The sequence below is a fragment of the Mytilus californianus genome, unplaced genomic scaffold, assembly GCF_021869535.1.
Source record: "Mytilus californianus isolate M0D057914Y unplaced genomic scaffold, xbMytCali1.0.p SCAF_4, whole genome shotgun sequence".
Taxonomy (NCBI): domain Eukaryota; kingdom Metazoa; phylum Mollusca; class Bivalvia; order Mytilida; family Mytilidae; genus Mytilus; species Mytilus californianus.
The window spans coordinates 43,513,999-43,530,945 of NW_026262690.1; the positions used below are offsets into that span (position 1 = coordinate 43,513,999).

General features: G+C 34.5%; 1 protein-coding gene across 1 annotated transcript; it reads right to left on the bottom strand.

Annotated features, from left to right (window-relative positions):
• Positions 1-591: 591 nt before the first annotated feature.
• LOC127698364 (calmodulin) lies at positions 592-8,727 on the bottom strand. Its single transcript, XM_052201784.1, has 5 exons — positions 8,459-8,727; positions 5,277-5,307; positions 4,531-4,674; positions 1,757-1,999; positions 592-1,136 (listed from the first exon to the last, which is right to left on the bottom strand). The coding sequence occupies exons 1-5, from the start codon at positions 8,459-8,461 to the stop codon at positions 1,108-1,110; spliced, it is 450 nt and encodes a 149-aa protein (XP_052057744.1). The 5' UTR covers positions 8,462-8,727; the 3' UTR covers positions 592-1,107.
• Between the last annotated feature and the right edge of the window lie 8,220 nt (positions 8,728-16,947).

The window sequence follows — 16,947 nt, forward strand, 5'->3', positions numbered from 1 at the left end:
CATTCTGAATATTTTTGCCCTATCAGAATTTCACTATTTATAAGTTTTCAGAATAATAGACAAAACTTGCATTTTACCCCTATGTTCTATTTTAGTCATGTCGGCCATCTTGTTTGACAGGTGGGGTCATTGGACACAATTTTTAAACAAGATACCCCAATAATGATTGTGGCCAAGTTTGGTTAAATTTGGCCCAGTAGTTTTAGAGAAGATTTTTGTAAAAGTCGCCAAGTTTGGTTAAATTTGGCCCAGTAGTTTTAGAGAAGATTTTTGTAAAAGTCGCCAAGTGATGAGAAAAGAGCCAAAAATGCATTACAGGGTGTACTCACTTGAAACATGCTACAAAATTTCATATCTATGAATTTTTTTAACTGGAATGACACAACAGAGCAGGGATATAATAACAAATTAACTGAAGATGTTTTGAAAGCCACCTTTTCCAAAAACCTAATTGTTAACAATCCACTGTTTGGGAAATGCTTTAGAATGACTAAGTGAACACATACATTTTGAAGTGAAGTCAACAAGCTATTTCACTAATTTCACTACATCTTACATCATGAAAGTATTTTTTTGTAAATGATACCAACACAAGTGTCCTTTTCTTTTACTTTTGTCTTTTTTTTTTTTATACATTCATGATTTACAGAATAAATACAGCTCAATTTTTAAGAAAAAAAAATATACATCCACCTGTTTGGTAACAACACTGTGACAGATATTAAGAAACAAATAAATAGTACAAGCCATCATTTTTCTAGACAGCTATTAACAAGTACTTGTAAAATAATTTCCACCCTCCCCAAAAATCATTTCTGTTGTCATACAATATAAAATTCCTCAAGGAAATTTCCTTATATATTATCAGTGAATTTCAACATGAACACAATTTTTAATGCTGCAACACTTGACATTTATATATTTTATTCCTTGCATTCATTTTCCTTTTTTCCAAATCAGTCAGATTTTAAATACAAGAACATGTCCTACAACCTTATACAAAAAATTGAAAAATGACTAGAATTGAAGTGCACAGGGTACCACAATGCTGGTAATAATGAATGGAAGCTATGAAAAATGAAGAATGGTAACAAATCCTTCCATCGGTTACTTTGAGGTCATCATCGTCACAAACTCTGGAAAGAAAAAAGAAAACGTTATTCTATACATTCCAACATCTCTGTACAAACTTAAATGAAATCCATACAGGCTGCCAGTATTCTATATAAGTTTCTGTTTAAGAAGACTTGAGTTCAATTTTACTTAGGGATACAAAGTTGTGAAAAGTGATGGCATGTGTTATTTTGCCCAAATATATCTAGTCCCTTTCCGGAATCCCATTATTTTACTCCCAAATTAATGGCTAATAAACAAGCATCAACACTTACTGAATGTTGAATCAATTGGATAAATGAGCCATTCAAAATGTCATCACCAGGAAGATCTTTCCAAAACTTATCTATTGAAATATTGTATTGGCACCTTTCTATTGATGAAGACTATGTTGCCCTTTATGTGAATTCTGGTAATTTTTGTTAGGTTGCGGTTTCATTAATATATACCCCACATCTTTTATTTATCACCCCTGACCAACACCCTTACATTGAATGACTTGCTGCAAAGCAATTTCCAATCAGTGGGCATTAATCATAGATCATTCAATTCTAAATTTGGCATATGCATCACACAACAGTGTAAATGTAGCAATTTTTGTATACTTACGTTTAATTGAAAACAACATAACATTAATACATACCTTCATAATTAACTTGTCCATCACCATCAATATCAGCTTCACGAATCATTTCATCCACTTCTTCATCTGTTAATTTTTCCCCTAAGTTTGTCATTACATGTCTCAACTCTGCTGCACTAATGAAACCATTGCCATCTTTGTCAAAAACACGGAATGCTTCCCTGATTTCTTCTTCACTGTCTGTGTCCTTCATTTTTCTAGCCATCATAGTCAAAAACTCTGGAAAGTCTATTGTTCCATTACCTAAAAAGATAAATCTTATTATTAAGACTTTTTACAAATAGTTTTTTTTTGTTGGATTCATTTTTTCTTACTTTATAATAGGAAATAATTCAGATTATGCAACTTTAATGAAATAATGAAGAGTAAATTTACCCATTTCCTTTTGCAGCTAGAAAACAAGTTCAGCGACCCTTTTTTTTTAATTTTCTGAAGGCATTGACTAAGTAGAGTGGTGCAGATTCAGATTTTGGGCAAAATAAATTGGTTACTTCATTAAAATATGATTAACATTGCATATATTGAATTAAAAATGTTATGTTCCTTCCCAAATCACTTGTCAAAAGTTTTTAGTAAAATTTCTACAGCTGCCATTAAAACTTATACTTACAACAGATCAGAAGTAGATCAATAAACAACTGCACCAAGAGCGCATGATATGCCCTTTATATAGTGCATATTAAAATTGTTGATTATTTTTTTACTAAATTTGACAATTAAAAGTTTCGTAACTTTGGAGCTTCATGTACAAACCAGAAAATATAAAAATAAAAAGTGATCTTCTTTTCATCAATCCCCACAATAAGTAAAGTTTGGAGGAAATAAATCCAGGAATTCTGGAGTTTGTGCGTGATTTTCAAAATATTGCTGTAAATCTAACTGTTAAAGTTTCATAACTGTGGAACGACAAACTGGAAAATTATAAATAAACCAAAAAACAAACACAAGGGATCTAGCTTTCTTTCATCAATTCCATCAATAACAAATTTTTGTGGAAATCAATTCAGGGTTACTGGAATTAGATTAACATTTGTGAAAAATTGCCTTAAACTCTGGAACAACAAATAATAAAATGCTCCCCTGGGCGCAGCTTGATACGACCGCAGAGGTCGAACCCTGAACAGTTGGGGCAAGTATGGACACAACATTCAAGCTTGATACAGCACTGAATTTGGATTGTGATTAAATATTTGACACAGCATAGGTTTCTGACACAGAATGAATGTGGTCTAAGAACTTTTAAAAAAAAATTTAAAGAAAAAAAGGAAAAAAAAATCCCCCCCCCCCCCCAATTTTGTGAACCCCCTTATGATTCATCACCCCCAAACTCAATCCCAGCCTTCCCTTTGTGGTATGGTACCTTGCAGTACAATTTCAGGGAGATCCATACACTTAAACACAAGTTATTGTCTGGAAACTAGAAAAATGCTTGTTTTTTGGCCCCAAATTCCTAAACGTTTAGGGCAATTACCCCCAAACTCAAACCCAGCTTTCCCTTTGTGATATGGAATCTTGTAGTACAATTTCATAAAGATCCATACACTTACATACAAGTTATTGTCCTGAAACTAGAAAAATGCGTTTTTTTGCCCCCTTATGGCCCCTAATTCCTACAATTTTGAGGCAATTACCCCCAAAATCAATCCCAGCCTTCCCTTTGTGGTATGGTACCTTGTAGTACAATTTCAGAGAGATCCATACACTTAAACACAAGTTATTGTCTGGAAACTAGAAAAATGCTTGTTTTTTGGTCCCAAATTCCTAAACGTTTAGGGCAATTACCCCCAAACTCAAACCCAGCTTTCCCTTTGTGATATGGAATCTTGTAGTACAATTTCATAAAGATCCATACACTTACATACAAGTTATTGTCCTGAAACTAGAAAAATGCTTGTTTTTTTGCCCCCTTATGGCCCCTAATTCCTACAATTTTGAGGCAATTACCCCCAAAATCAATCCCAGCCTTCCCTTTGTGGTATGGTACCTTGTAGTACAATTTCAGAGAGATCCATACACTTGAACACAAGTCATGGTCTGGTAACTAGAAATGCTTATTTTTGGCCCCTTATTCCTAAACGTTTTGAGCAATTACCCCCAAACTCATTTCCAGCTTTCCCTTTGTGATATGGAACCTTGTAGTACAATTTCAGAAAGATCCATACACTTACACACAAGCTATTGTCATGAAACTAGAAAACTGCTTGTTTTTTACCCCTTTTTGGCCCCCAACTCCTAAAATTTGGAGGCAATTACCCCCTTAATCAATCCCAGCATTCCCTTTGTGATATGGAACCATGTGGTACAATGTCAGAAAGATCCATACACTTACACACAAGTTATTGTCATGAAACTAGAAAAATGCTTGTTTTTTGCCCCTTGTTCCTAAAATTTGGAGGCACTTACCCCCAAAATCAATCGCAGCATTTCCTTTGTGATATGGATCCTTGTGGTACAATGTCAGAGAGATCCATACACTAACACACAAGTTATGTCTGGAAGTTACAAAAATGCTAATTTTTGGTCCCTAATTCCTTAACTGTTGGTACCATAACCCCCAAAATCAATCCCCACCTTCCTTTTGTGGTATTGAACCTTATTGTAAAATTTCATAGAGATCCATTCACTTAAACTAAAGTTAGAGTGCGAAAACCAATGTGTCTTCGGACGACGACGACCACACCAACGTCATACCAATATACGACCGCAAAATCGTATAAAAAACTGAATCACGCAAAAAAGCTTGTATGAACATATTGAACAGATCTTTTTTATACCATCAGCATCCACTTCATTGATCATATCTTGGAGTTCAGCTTCTGTTGGATTCTGTCCCAATGACCTCATAACTGTACCAAGTTCTTTTGTGGTAATGGTTCCATCACCATCTTTATCAAACAAGCTAAAAGCTTCCTTAAACTCTACAAAGTTGAAAAAAAATATATTTATTCCTTCATGGACAAAACACAAGGTAGACATGCTGCTCACAATATTATTTCTACTTAATTAAAAAAAATTTTATAAAAAATATTTTTCTGCATAAGCATCTACCCTTGGTGTTAAGTGCAGATCAGTCCCTTGTATTAAATTGTTCTGTACCACAAAACTGGAAAAATGTACGTACTTGTACATGCTCTTCTCACATTCAACAGTGTTAGTTTAGATTTATTAAGCATACAAGCTATATCTGGCTGAACCTGGGACAAAAAATATTTAGACTTGCCCTCGTTTCTGTTCAAAGGGAGATAAACCAAATTAATTTTTTCCTGTTAATCTGCTACATATTTCTATGTATTGTTATTTCACCAAGCCAAAAAAAATTATATTGTCTGTTTTAAGTTTTGGTTACATCATTAAAAATAAATGGGGAATCTGTCCATGGGACACAAATGATGCCCCCGGGGCCGCATGCATACAACTTTTTAAAGGGACACAACTCAAGAACATTAAAATTGATGCAACCCAAATTCGAACTTGATCTGAGTTTTGTGTAATATAAAACATAGTATTCTAGCATATATACCTGCAATTTGTTCTTCAGTAAGCTGATCGGCCTGAAATGGAACAAAAAAGTATAAAAACTTAATTCATACATATCAATATTGAAGAAAATACTTACATGTATACAGTGTACCTCAAAATGTCTGTATAAAAAATGGTAATTATTTTAAATTCAATTTAAAAAAAAAAGAACAGAGTTCCAATGTCCCCTGCATTGCACATTATTTTATCGATCCAAGGGCAATAATTTTTGTTCTTCATATTTTTTTTTCTACAAAAATCTTACAGAAATAGTCTTAAGAGCAAATACAATACAATTTCCAATATAATTATTTTTTCCAAGGGCATAACTCCAGAGTTCACGAAAATGGTCGGTCCTGTCGGTCAAAATGAGGCTCGGACCAGTATTTTGAAGGCTAGTGCCGGTCCCGATGACCGATGTAAAAACGGCCGTTGTAGTGCATATTTCGGCACTTTTTTACATCGGTTATTAGATGTACCGCAACTGTTTCCAATAGGTGTTTACATCGGTTATCAGATGTACCCGCTGCCAATTTCCGGTACTGGTTTACGGATTTATTATAAACAAACCAAAGCGGCGATCTACACGTGGCCTACTAAATTTGTTCATAGAGCCATCCCTGGCAAACAATCGGCAATTGAACCCTACAATGGAGCAAACAAATACTGTAACAGCCGAGAAAATGATTCAGATGATGAAGTGGATAGTGAAGATGACTTTAAATAAGAACAATCAGAAGACCTGAACTGGTCCTTCATTGTTAATTTGCCTGTGGGTGCGAAGAATAAAACTAATATTAATAAAGTTATTTTTCGATAAAATATGTAAATAATTTTATTTCAGGATAAAATTGACAGATTTTGTAGGACTGGCTAAAGTTTTGTAGGACTGACAAATAATCATGCTTTGTCGGTCCCATGACGGACGGGTCAAAATAAGTTTTCGCGAACTCTGATAACTCTAACTCTTTCAAAAATATTTGATCGGCACTGATTTTCCAAGTTGTCCAAGACATTGCTTATATAAACCTATGATATAAGTTTTATAAAAATCTGGCAAGAATTGTACACATGATAGTGCTAACAATGAAATTTTCCATATAATTAATATTTCAAAGGGGCATAACTCCTTTAAAAATAATTGATCGGCACTGATTTTCGAATTTGTCCGAGAGTAGACATTGCTGATATAAACCTATGATACAAGTTTTATAAAAATCTGGCAAGAATTGTACATTATAGAGCGCTAACAAGACCAGATGGACGGTTTATCAGTGAATCATTGTCATTACAATGTAAATCCAGATTATTACAGGAAATTATAAATATTTTAAATTCTAGTCTGGATAATTAACAAGAATGGGTACTAGGTACAGTAAATTTATATTTAATTTTTTATTTTTGCTCCACGAGTTCTCCACTGAAATGGCCTTGGGTTGCTGCAAGATATATATTTTTTTTTATTGATGGATTTGCAGTCATAAAATTTTTGAGTCCAATTTTCATACTCAGAAATCAACCAATCAAAATCCTGGATTTGGCGTTTCAAGTACAAATATTTTACTCCAAGTACCGAGTAAATTTTTATGACTGAAAGGCCTGCTCAAGCCTCACAAAGATTAGAGAGGATCCTAATTTATGGGTATTATACTCCAAAACAGGTATTAATTTTCAGTGATAAAAATATAAACTTTGGATTCACAGATATTTTGTCATGGCACAAACATTTGGGTAAAGGACAACATTTCACTGAAGATACCATGACTGAAATATCAGGATAAAAGTTAACAGCCCTCAAAAAGTAGGATTTTTGGAGGCCATTGTCTTTGTATTCAGTTCTTATTTTAACTATGGTCTAAAAGGGAAATATTGCCATTTATATGAATATTTGCGCAATGACAGCTGTCATGGTGTTATACAATATTTGATTTTTTATCACTGTAAATTTTAAATTGATATACCTGATTTTGGGTATAACAACCATAAATAGGGACAGAACCCATTTATGAGGATCTTCCCCAACCTGTCAAACTGTAATGCTTTGTCCATCTGTGATTGTCAAAAATTTCAAATACAAGTTGAAAAAGATCTTTAATTATCAGTACTAGTTGAATCATTGTCATTTGAAGCCATGAAAAAAATTGGCGCCATTATCATATTCTTGCATTGCAACATAATTTGTGGTTATCGGTTATGTGTGTCAATTATGTATTTCCCAACTTCTGGGATATGCCAAAGCAGATTCTGCTCCCTTTTGGGATTCTGTGTCTTGACTGGGACTAATAGATAACTGTACTATCCGTGTCTTGACTGGGACTATTACTATTAGTCTAATAGATAACTATACTACTACTAGTCACATGTACTGAGCTATTTTCTTATATTAATTGGCAGTCCTTGAGGTGAGGAAGTAGACGAAATTTTCAATAATAGACATAATAGGACTTGATTGGGAATTCTGATGGTGGCCAAATAAAAAATCCCTCTGAACACAATATCCCAAAAGGAATTACATTTTTTGACATCCCAATTTAAACATCAAATGTCCAAAGACACATTTTCCCTCAATTGACCCAAGGTCAACCGGAGCAATTCAGTCATAGAACTGATATAGAATAATTGTCTACATCAAGTCATCATCCAGGAGACAACATCCCTAATATCATTTACAGGGGGGGGGGGGGGGGGGGGGCAAAAAACAATCAATAAAAAATTGAGAAGGGGGCAATCCTAGTTTAGGAGCATCCATCTGCGTCCATCACTCAAATCCGTCGAGATCCATTACTCTTGTATATGACATAAGATAAATCTGTATTTAAATATTAAGCCATCTTTCAGTAAATGTCTCGTTTTTCTTGGCGAGAGTGGCGCCAATTTTCCAATGCACAATACTTGGGAGGTCTATTTATGAATTCCTAAACATAAATAGCACAATTTTCTTCTTACTTATTTCTTTATTCGCCTCAGTATTAATATATATCTCACTTTTGCTCATGCCTTGCATTTATTTTTTTTCAAAGAAGAAATAATTGAGGTTTGCACTTCCATCATACTGATGAAACGGTAGTTGTCAACTAAACGGACGCTTTTAAAAAGAAACTACATACTATATTCATTAAAATAAATATATTTAAACACAAATTGAAATATTTCATGTCTCGATGTCTCATTTTAAGCACTTACCATGGTAGATTGTGATTTTTGGCAGACGAATCTTCTTTCTGATGATGTTAGAATCTGCAAATCTCTTTTCCGGTTTCGCCTATTCTTACGTAATTTACAAAGGGTAGTAGCTCCTTATATCTCTAAATTAATGTAACAATAGTAAACTTTGATAAATAAGGTATATGTCCCTAAAAAATTATTTAAATCCAAGTTTTAAATTGGGACTACTTTTCCAGCAGCCTGCTTGATTTGAGTATCCCTCATCGATTTCTCGTCGTGATTATTATTGTATATTTGTTACGATGAATTTGATTGGTTGATGGATACCTGCATTGCGACACTTGCACTGCGGCAGACGAAATTTTCAAAATAAAGAAAAGCATTGTCCAGTTGGGGAGCATTTGGGGTATGATCAATCATTTGGCATTAAATCAAATAGCCAACTAAATCATGCATATTTATTTCAAAAAGAAGCTGTCAAATTTCATGATTTAGCTTTAATTTTTATAAAACAAGAGGCCCATAAACTTCTTGCTGCATGAGGGACACATATGTCCATATTATTAATTTACGCAAGCACCTGTTCATTACTTAATCTTCAGATTAAATGCTTAGATTGTACAGTCTAATCTTTTTTGGGGTCTCGAATGTAATGCATCAGGGCGTGATATCATATATATCACATGACGTCATAGTCGGGCAATATGACGTTACAGATGTCCAGCTGACGTATTTCCTATATACGACATGTAACCACAAAGGGGGGGGGGGGGGGCACTTCCTATCATATATACAAGGCGATAGGACGTGCCAATCAGTCTGGAATAGGTCACATTTTCCAGCTTGGAAATATGTGAATAGGTGGGGAAAACTATTAAGAAATATATAATAAGGTCAATAAAGTTTCCATTCCTTATATATTATTTGCTAATTTTTCTTCGTCTGTCATCTTGCTTGGTGTTCCCGGCTGTGTTTGTATCAACAAATATTCCCTCTTTGGACACGTTGTTATTCCATTCCCTTGACACCACACGAAACCTAACCAATATGAGAAAAGGTTACATTTTTACCTACACAATATATGAAAAGGTATACATTTAAATAAATTTTTAAAATCGAAATCATATGAAAAGGGTGGGGAACAGAACCCAAGCGGCACCCCTATCAATTAAGTATGTGTGAAGTGAAGTATTTTGGTCATTAACAAGATTCTGTCTAAATTTCATAAAATTCCATGAAGGCTTGACAAATTATTGCTGACTGGAAAACTTTGACCTCAGACTGAATTTGAATGCTAACTGTAAAAAAAAACGAAGTCCCTTTATCAGTAAAATACAGAAAAATGAAATTAGTATTTTCAACATTTTGCTCTGGATCATACTGTATGTTGGTCATAAACAAGCTTCTGCCCAAATTTCATACAACTCCATGACAAAGTTATTGATGTCTAAATTTTTTTTACCACAGACTGTTGACGCCGCTGACGCCGACGACGGAATCTAGGATCTTTATGTCTCGCTTTCGCGACATAAATGTCGCAGGCTTGACAAAAATGAAGAGATGTGGTATGATTGCCAATGAGAAAACTATCAACCAGAGTTAAAATGAAGTAGTTAGCCTTCAACAATGATAAAGAAAAACCCATACCGTATAGTCGGCTAGCCTATTAAAGGTCCCGGACATGAAATATGTGAAGCAATTCAAAACGAGAACTCGTTATGAAACCTATAATTATCCTATCTGTGATATTTCTTAAAGGCGCGTAGCTGCCTTTACGCAAAAAATCATTTGCTTGCACATTTTTTTCACCAAAAAAAAATAATTCTGAAATTGAATTACGGATAGTCTTTAGTCTTTACAGATTATCGTGTCGGGCGGTGTTTAAATCCAAAATCTCTGATGTCGTCTGTAGCAGTGACTAATAAGGAACTATATATCCTTCAATATTCGCAATCTTCTCAATTCTAGTTACAATGCCAGTAACTACATCAACTACTGAACGGTCATTTAGTGCATTAAGGCGACCGAAAACTTATCTCCGTTCAACCATGGTACAGGACAGACCATCTTCGTTGGCGCTTATACATGTTCACAAAGAAATGGATATCAACACCGAGAGAGTTCTGCGATCATTTGCCTTGGCAAAAATAGATATATGGACTTTCGATATTAACTGTACTTAAAGTCTTACATGCAGTATTAACATTTAATAATACAGGCTCAATACAATCACCTTGAAAACATCTTAGATTTATATCCCTTACTTATAAGTCCAAAAGACTATTGATTCACCTGGGGTATCTGTGTCCCAAATGACCTTCTACCGCGTTGTCGTAGAAACCTCTCCTTTGATTTGAGAATGACCTTCGTGAGACACACTACGGGTGTCTTTCAAGAAGCAGGAACTGCTTACCCTTTTGGAGCACCGGAGGTCGCCACATTGTTTTCTGGGTCCGTGTTTTTCATCTGTATTTAGTTTTCAATGTTGAATGTTTTTGTTTCTCCTTTTGTGTCTTATCTGTTCCCGGGTTTGTCAATTGTCCATTGATTAACGCTTCGGTTGTCGACTCTTCCTGATCTTCCCGTTTTATAAAATTTATTTAATATTTGAAAATAACCATGTTAATAATATAAGCAGCAAATTACGGAACTCACTAGACTTTTACTATCGTTTCATGAAAATATGGTATAGTAAGAAACAGATAGGGTATTCAAATGTTCATGTTCAAAGCAGTCACTGTAATTACTCATATGCCCGGAGCTTCATGGGGATTCGCTTCCCTTGACCACCGTCTACGGTGCTGCCCTGGATCCCCGACTAGGGTGCTACCCTGGACCAGCTGGGGACTTTGAGCGGTCCATAGCCTCCTCCCTTGCCGAATCACTATAAAGTCCACAAGTATTCACAAAATAGGAGTTTGGGCGTGAATGTGATGTCACGGAATTTCATAAGCATGGCATACCGGGAAAATGCCCGAAAAAAGTTATCATTTTCTGCATAAAATGGTCCAAAAAAAAATTTTCGCCTCGCTTCGCTTATGATTGCACTTTATGTAAGTCCAGCTACGCCCCTGTCTTACCTAATGGCATCTACGCAATTTGGCGAGATCTCTATTAATTATTGTATTCTTGTAACTCATACTCTTTTAACCGTACCTTTGCATTGATGTTCATGGGTTTTGATTTTTGAACTGGGTTTTGAGGGGCGGGCAATACTTTCCGTGTAATAACTTATGAACCGTTCAACCAATGCTTTTGAAATTTGAATATGTTGGGAGTTATGGAATTTTGGGCGTCATATTATCATGCGCTCATGGCGCAGCTCTTTATTTATAGATTGTAGTGGCCGGGATCTTCATGGTCTTGCTCTAGTGTGACGGGGGCTTAATGTGGCAGATAAAAAAAGCCTGACAGCGCCTTTCGAAATACAGAAAATCCAGTCTGCTGTCAATTTGACAGATCATTCCTTGTTTTGCCTTTCATTCGAGGTCACGATTGCCGTTGACATTATTGGTCACAGAAGACATATTAGCGCTAAAAGTTTTGAAACATTCAGGTGTTTAAAGTGGACACGTTTCGATGGATGGAAATTGTTGGACACGTTTGAGCGAGAAGAAATCGGACACGTTAAAGGGGGGGGGGGGGGGCAATTTGAATACGTTTGGGCGATTTGTGATTCTAATGCCATCTTTATGGATCAGTGGTTCTGATTGGATGACAGTTACAAGAGTAAAATCCTCTATAAACAGTCTACCTGTCTGTAACTGATTAAGGAAAGCCGACATTTTGAATTCTGTAATGTATTAACATGTTATTTCTTCAATAAAGAACTCACTTTTTTCGCCTAAAATGTTCCTCTTTATCGAATTTTTATTACATGCTGAGGCGTACAAAAAGCACTGACAAAAAGCCTGAAAACGCCCGGTGTTTACATTTGACAACGGGGGCATGCATGAGACGTCACCTTGTTTAAGACCATCATTTTCGTTTTTATAAAATTGTACACCGAAACAATGACTGAAATGAACCGATTTGTTTATTTTGAATTATCATAGAGCCTCGGATAACCGTATTGTATTTGAAGCTTGGCCTTATTGCCCTATGTAAAAGTTTTACTGTCGAAAACATCCGTTTACCAGCTCCGCTACACGTCGCTACGTAACCCAATTTGCGACAGTAAAACCCACGTTTTACGTAGGCCAAGCTTCAAATACAATACACTTACTAAGTATCTCATTATTCTAAGGACACGTTTGAGCGAAATAGACGGCCTGAAAACGTTTGGGGGATGGATATGTTTGAGAATGTTACATATATATTGAAATAAAAATGAGATGAACAGATACTCAAAACCGCGATGATTAAGCTGAAGTGCGATGGTATGACGGTGAAGTGCGATGGTGGCATTGTGACGCTATCTTCTTGATAGCTACGGTGAAGTGCGTTGGATTAAATAAACTATAGTTTCAATGATTTTCAAGTTCACCTGTCGATGTAGTAGTCATTTTTTTTTTGTACGAAGCAGCTTAGTTTTTAGGTTTTTATATACATAGTCGAGAGTATGCAGCAAAATTAAACTAGGACAATCATTTAGTATGATACTGTAATTATAAGGACATAATAAAATAAAATGTACTTTTGTATTTTAAAAGTTGCAACCACCGTTTAAAGAGATGTACATTAAAGGTTTATATAAAACTATGATACTTCCACAGTAACTAAAAGCTGATATGCAAACATTACATGAAAATAACATAATCCATTTGAGTAGTCGGGTTCTAACCGGTCTTTTAAAACACCCTCTATCAGGCTGGAAAAGGTATTGGTTACTGTTATACCTCTATAATTGTCAGGATGTAATTTATCTTTTCCGCTCATGTGTACAGGAGTAACTACTTCTTGTTCACTATATCTACTTTATATGTTAATAATTATTCTGACATTAGTTTGAAATGCTTTGCTGATAGACCATCGGGACCAGGACTTTTTCCAGTTTTCAGTGCATTAACTACTTCCTCAGTGCACTTGGTTATTTGTCTTGCCAATTTCTATATTTCTTCCAATTTCTATTTCTTTTATTATTTCGTTTTGTATCTTTATCACTTTTAGTTTTTCCGTATTAAAGTTGTGTTGGGTGTTGAGATTGTCTAGTTTATATAGATTTTCGATATAATTTTTCCATCCGCTCATCATTAGCGCTCGGTCTTATTCTTCAATACCGTTAAAAACCATAGTATCAGTTAAAACGTTGTTACATTTTCGTTGGCCCTTTACAAGTAACTTATCAGATTTCAACAAAGTCACCAGTCATTTAACCTTCCTGAGCACATGGTTTCACATTTATACCCTATAGGGTTATTGGTTGGGTTCTTGTTGTTTAATCTTTTGTTTCTTGCGTATTCTTTTTGTGGAATTTTGGTAGACTTTTCGTCTTTATTCCTGGGCAAATTGGCAAATTTCAGCAATATCAATGCTATACTGTTACGGTATCGGGTCTTTTTAGAACTTTAGTGTATGGTATCATAATGAATACAAATAAACCAAATATATAACGTAAGTTCTTCTTTACCTTCATATTGTACCTTTAAGCTTCTTTACATGTGGAAATCAATGCTCTATATCGTAAATGATAGCTGGAATAAAACACCAAATAAGCACACATAATCAATCTTCTTTAAACATGGAAATGAATACTCTGAAGGTACTTATAGGTGACATGCAACACCATGAACACAAAAAAAAACCAAAACAACATGTGATTTGTGGCCCGGTTTTTGTGTTATTCGTTGTTGTGGCAAAATCATTGTGACTAGTTTGATATCCTTTTGGTATTTCCACCTTTCTTTTACAAGTATCAGAACTTTGCCATGATCATAATGACAATTATTTATTTATAATTCACTCATATTCGTCAAAATTATTAATAAAACACTAAAGGAAACCTGTTTACGTTTTTAGAATGTCATCTTTATTATGAAACAATAAAAAGTAAACCTAATATAGCAATACACTAACTAAAACACGATTAAAATTATTCAACACAAACCAGTAAAAAGGGTGCGAACGTGAATGGGAGCGAACGTGATTTTGAGCGAACGGACCCGGATTTGTATGATGAATATCTTCGTGCAATAGTTATGCTCTTTGAAGTCACAGCACTTGTGAGTCTAAGGGACAAAACGTTTTTTCTTTAATTTTTTTTTACATTTTCGCCATTTCCCTGTACTTACTGTCCAGCATTGTATTTTCTATCATGATTTCCTTGAGAGGGTTGCTACTTACAAGGAAACTAATAAACCAAGTGGTTAAATTGAAGTCATCCCTTAGAAAATTTGTCGGACGTCATTATGAGTTTGTTGACTGTTATGGAATTGTTTCAAAAATGATGAAGGATATGTTCCAATTATCATAACCATAATCAAATCCTCTTTTCCTCGAATGTGACATCATCAAATTAGACTTATCACCGACTTTGCACTAACATGAGCAACACGAAGTGTACAAAATCTGGAGCATGATCTGCTTACCCTTCCGGAGCATCTGAGATCACACCCGGTTTTAGGTGGGGTTCGTTTAGCCCAGTCATGTACAAGAATTACGGACATTTCAAGGCGAGATAACTCGTGTTACTTTTCTATTCTGGTTCCCATCTTGTTCTCATCGTCTGGTGACCAGTAGATGAGAATAGATAACTCCCCTAAACGAACATCCCGCCAATAGATGTCACTTTGACGTTATGCCTATAGGGTAATTTATGATATTAGCAGTTATACGATAATTCCGAACGCAGTTGGATTTAAGAAAGAAACCCCGCGTACACTATACACAGATGAATGATGAAGAAATTGCCGATAGGAAAGAAATAATTAAAAAAAGAAAAGTTTTGCATGCCCTATGATGTAGAAAGAATATTTTCTGTTAACGATGGTTCAAAAGAGATACGTTTACATGTTATTATATTTCCTATATTTATAATATATGTATATCTCTTGATCAATACTTTTTTAAATTTTTTTTCTTAATCTAGTAAATTTTCTTATTGTATGAAATTTGTGACCCTGTTTATACTACACACGACCTTTTCGGAAGCTTTAAGATAGTCCAAATAATTTATCATCGGTGTTTCTGATTTTAACAAGTTCAATAAAAGACGCAGGCAAACTGATCTAATTATCCTTGTTAATTTCTTTTTAATTGGGTTAGATGAAAATCCAATATACAAATCCTTTCAACATCAAACAGGCTTTCAAGCAGGCTTGAGTATTATCTAGATTATGTTTTATATTAAAAAATAGCATTTAACTCTTCAACGTGATTCTGGAAAAGGATAGACAATTTATGAATATGACGAATACATAATCTTTCAATCAGTTTAATTGAAGTGTGGAGCTGGCATGTCAGTTATTGCTGTAGTAGTCCTTTAGTTAATTTATCATGTATCATTGCCATTTTGCTAAGTGTCTTAAAAGACTTTTGTTATCTATTCTGACATCGGACTCGGACTTCTTTTAAACTGAGTTTTACTGTGCGTATTGCTTGTTTATTCTACATAGGCTAGAGGTATAGATGGAGGGTTGAAATCTCATAAAACATATAAATAAAAGCTACAGAAGGCAATATCATAAATATGACAAGATGTACATTTTTTTACTGTCAATTTTATTTGATATGGGTAGGTCACATGTATTCGACATTGACATTGTATAAGCCAGATGTATACTCCATGCTGAATTTTATTTGATCTAGGTAACACGTAAACTCATTAACACCTGGGGATTAAATTGTAATATTTTCCTGTCCTCTAGGAACATAAAACTTACATAATTCACTACCCTTAATTAGACATAGATATCAGTAAATAAAACCACAGACTTTCTCCTTAAAGTTTAGTGGTTTGTACATATATTGAAGGTGTGCATGTGGTCAGGGTTTAATATTTGCTCTTTTGGGAGATAGTTGAAGTTATTTTAAAATAACACTTTGCATCTAAGGGAGCATCATTTGTTTCTCCCAGACACAATTAAATCTCAGATAAAGTTCTACATTATCTTTGTTATGATACAGTTACTTCAGAGTGAAGTGCGGGGCATCACTTTGTCTAGTTAATTTTATAATTATTTTTTTGTTGTAATTAAACTTATTTGAAAATATTCGTTCATATTTCAGCCGTATCTCAATTTTTTTTTACTTTATAAAATTAGTTTATATGTGTTACCCTATATTCTTATGTGTAGAATACTCTTAAACATTTAAACATAAGAATAGAGGGTAAATACATAAATTATTATTGTTAAATCGCATTGATAAGAGTTTGAACACTTAAGACAAGGTAAAAAAGTTGATGTAAAAAAAAGCCTATTTTCAAATTATAAATTAACTGCAAAAAATAAAAAAGGGGGTCTCCCAACAATCTCTTTTGCATGGACTACTATATTTTCAATATAATACTTCAATGATAAGATAAAATAGTAACATATGGTATTGAATAGTGATACCGCACCGGAGAG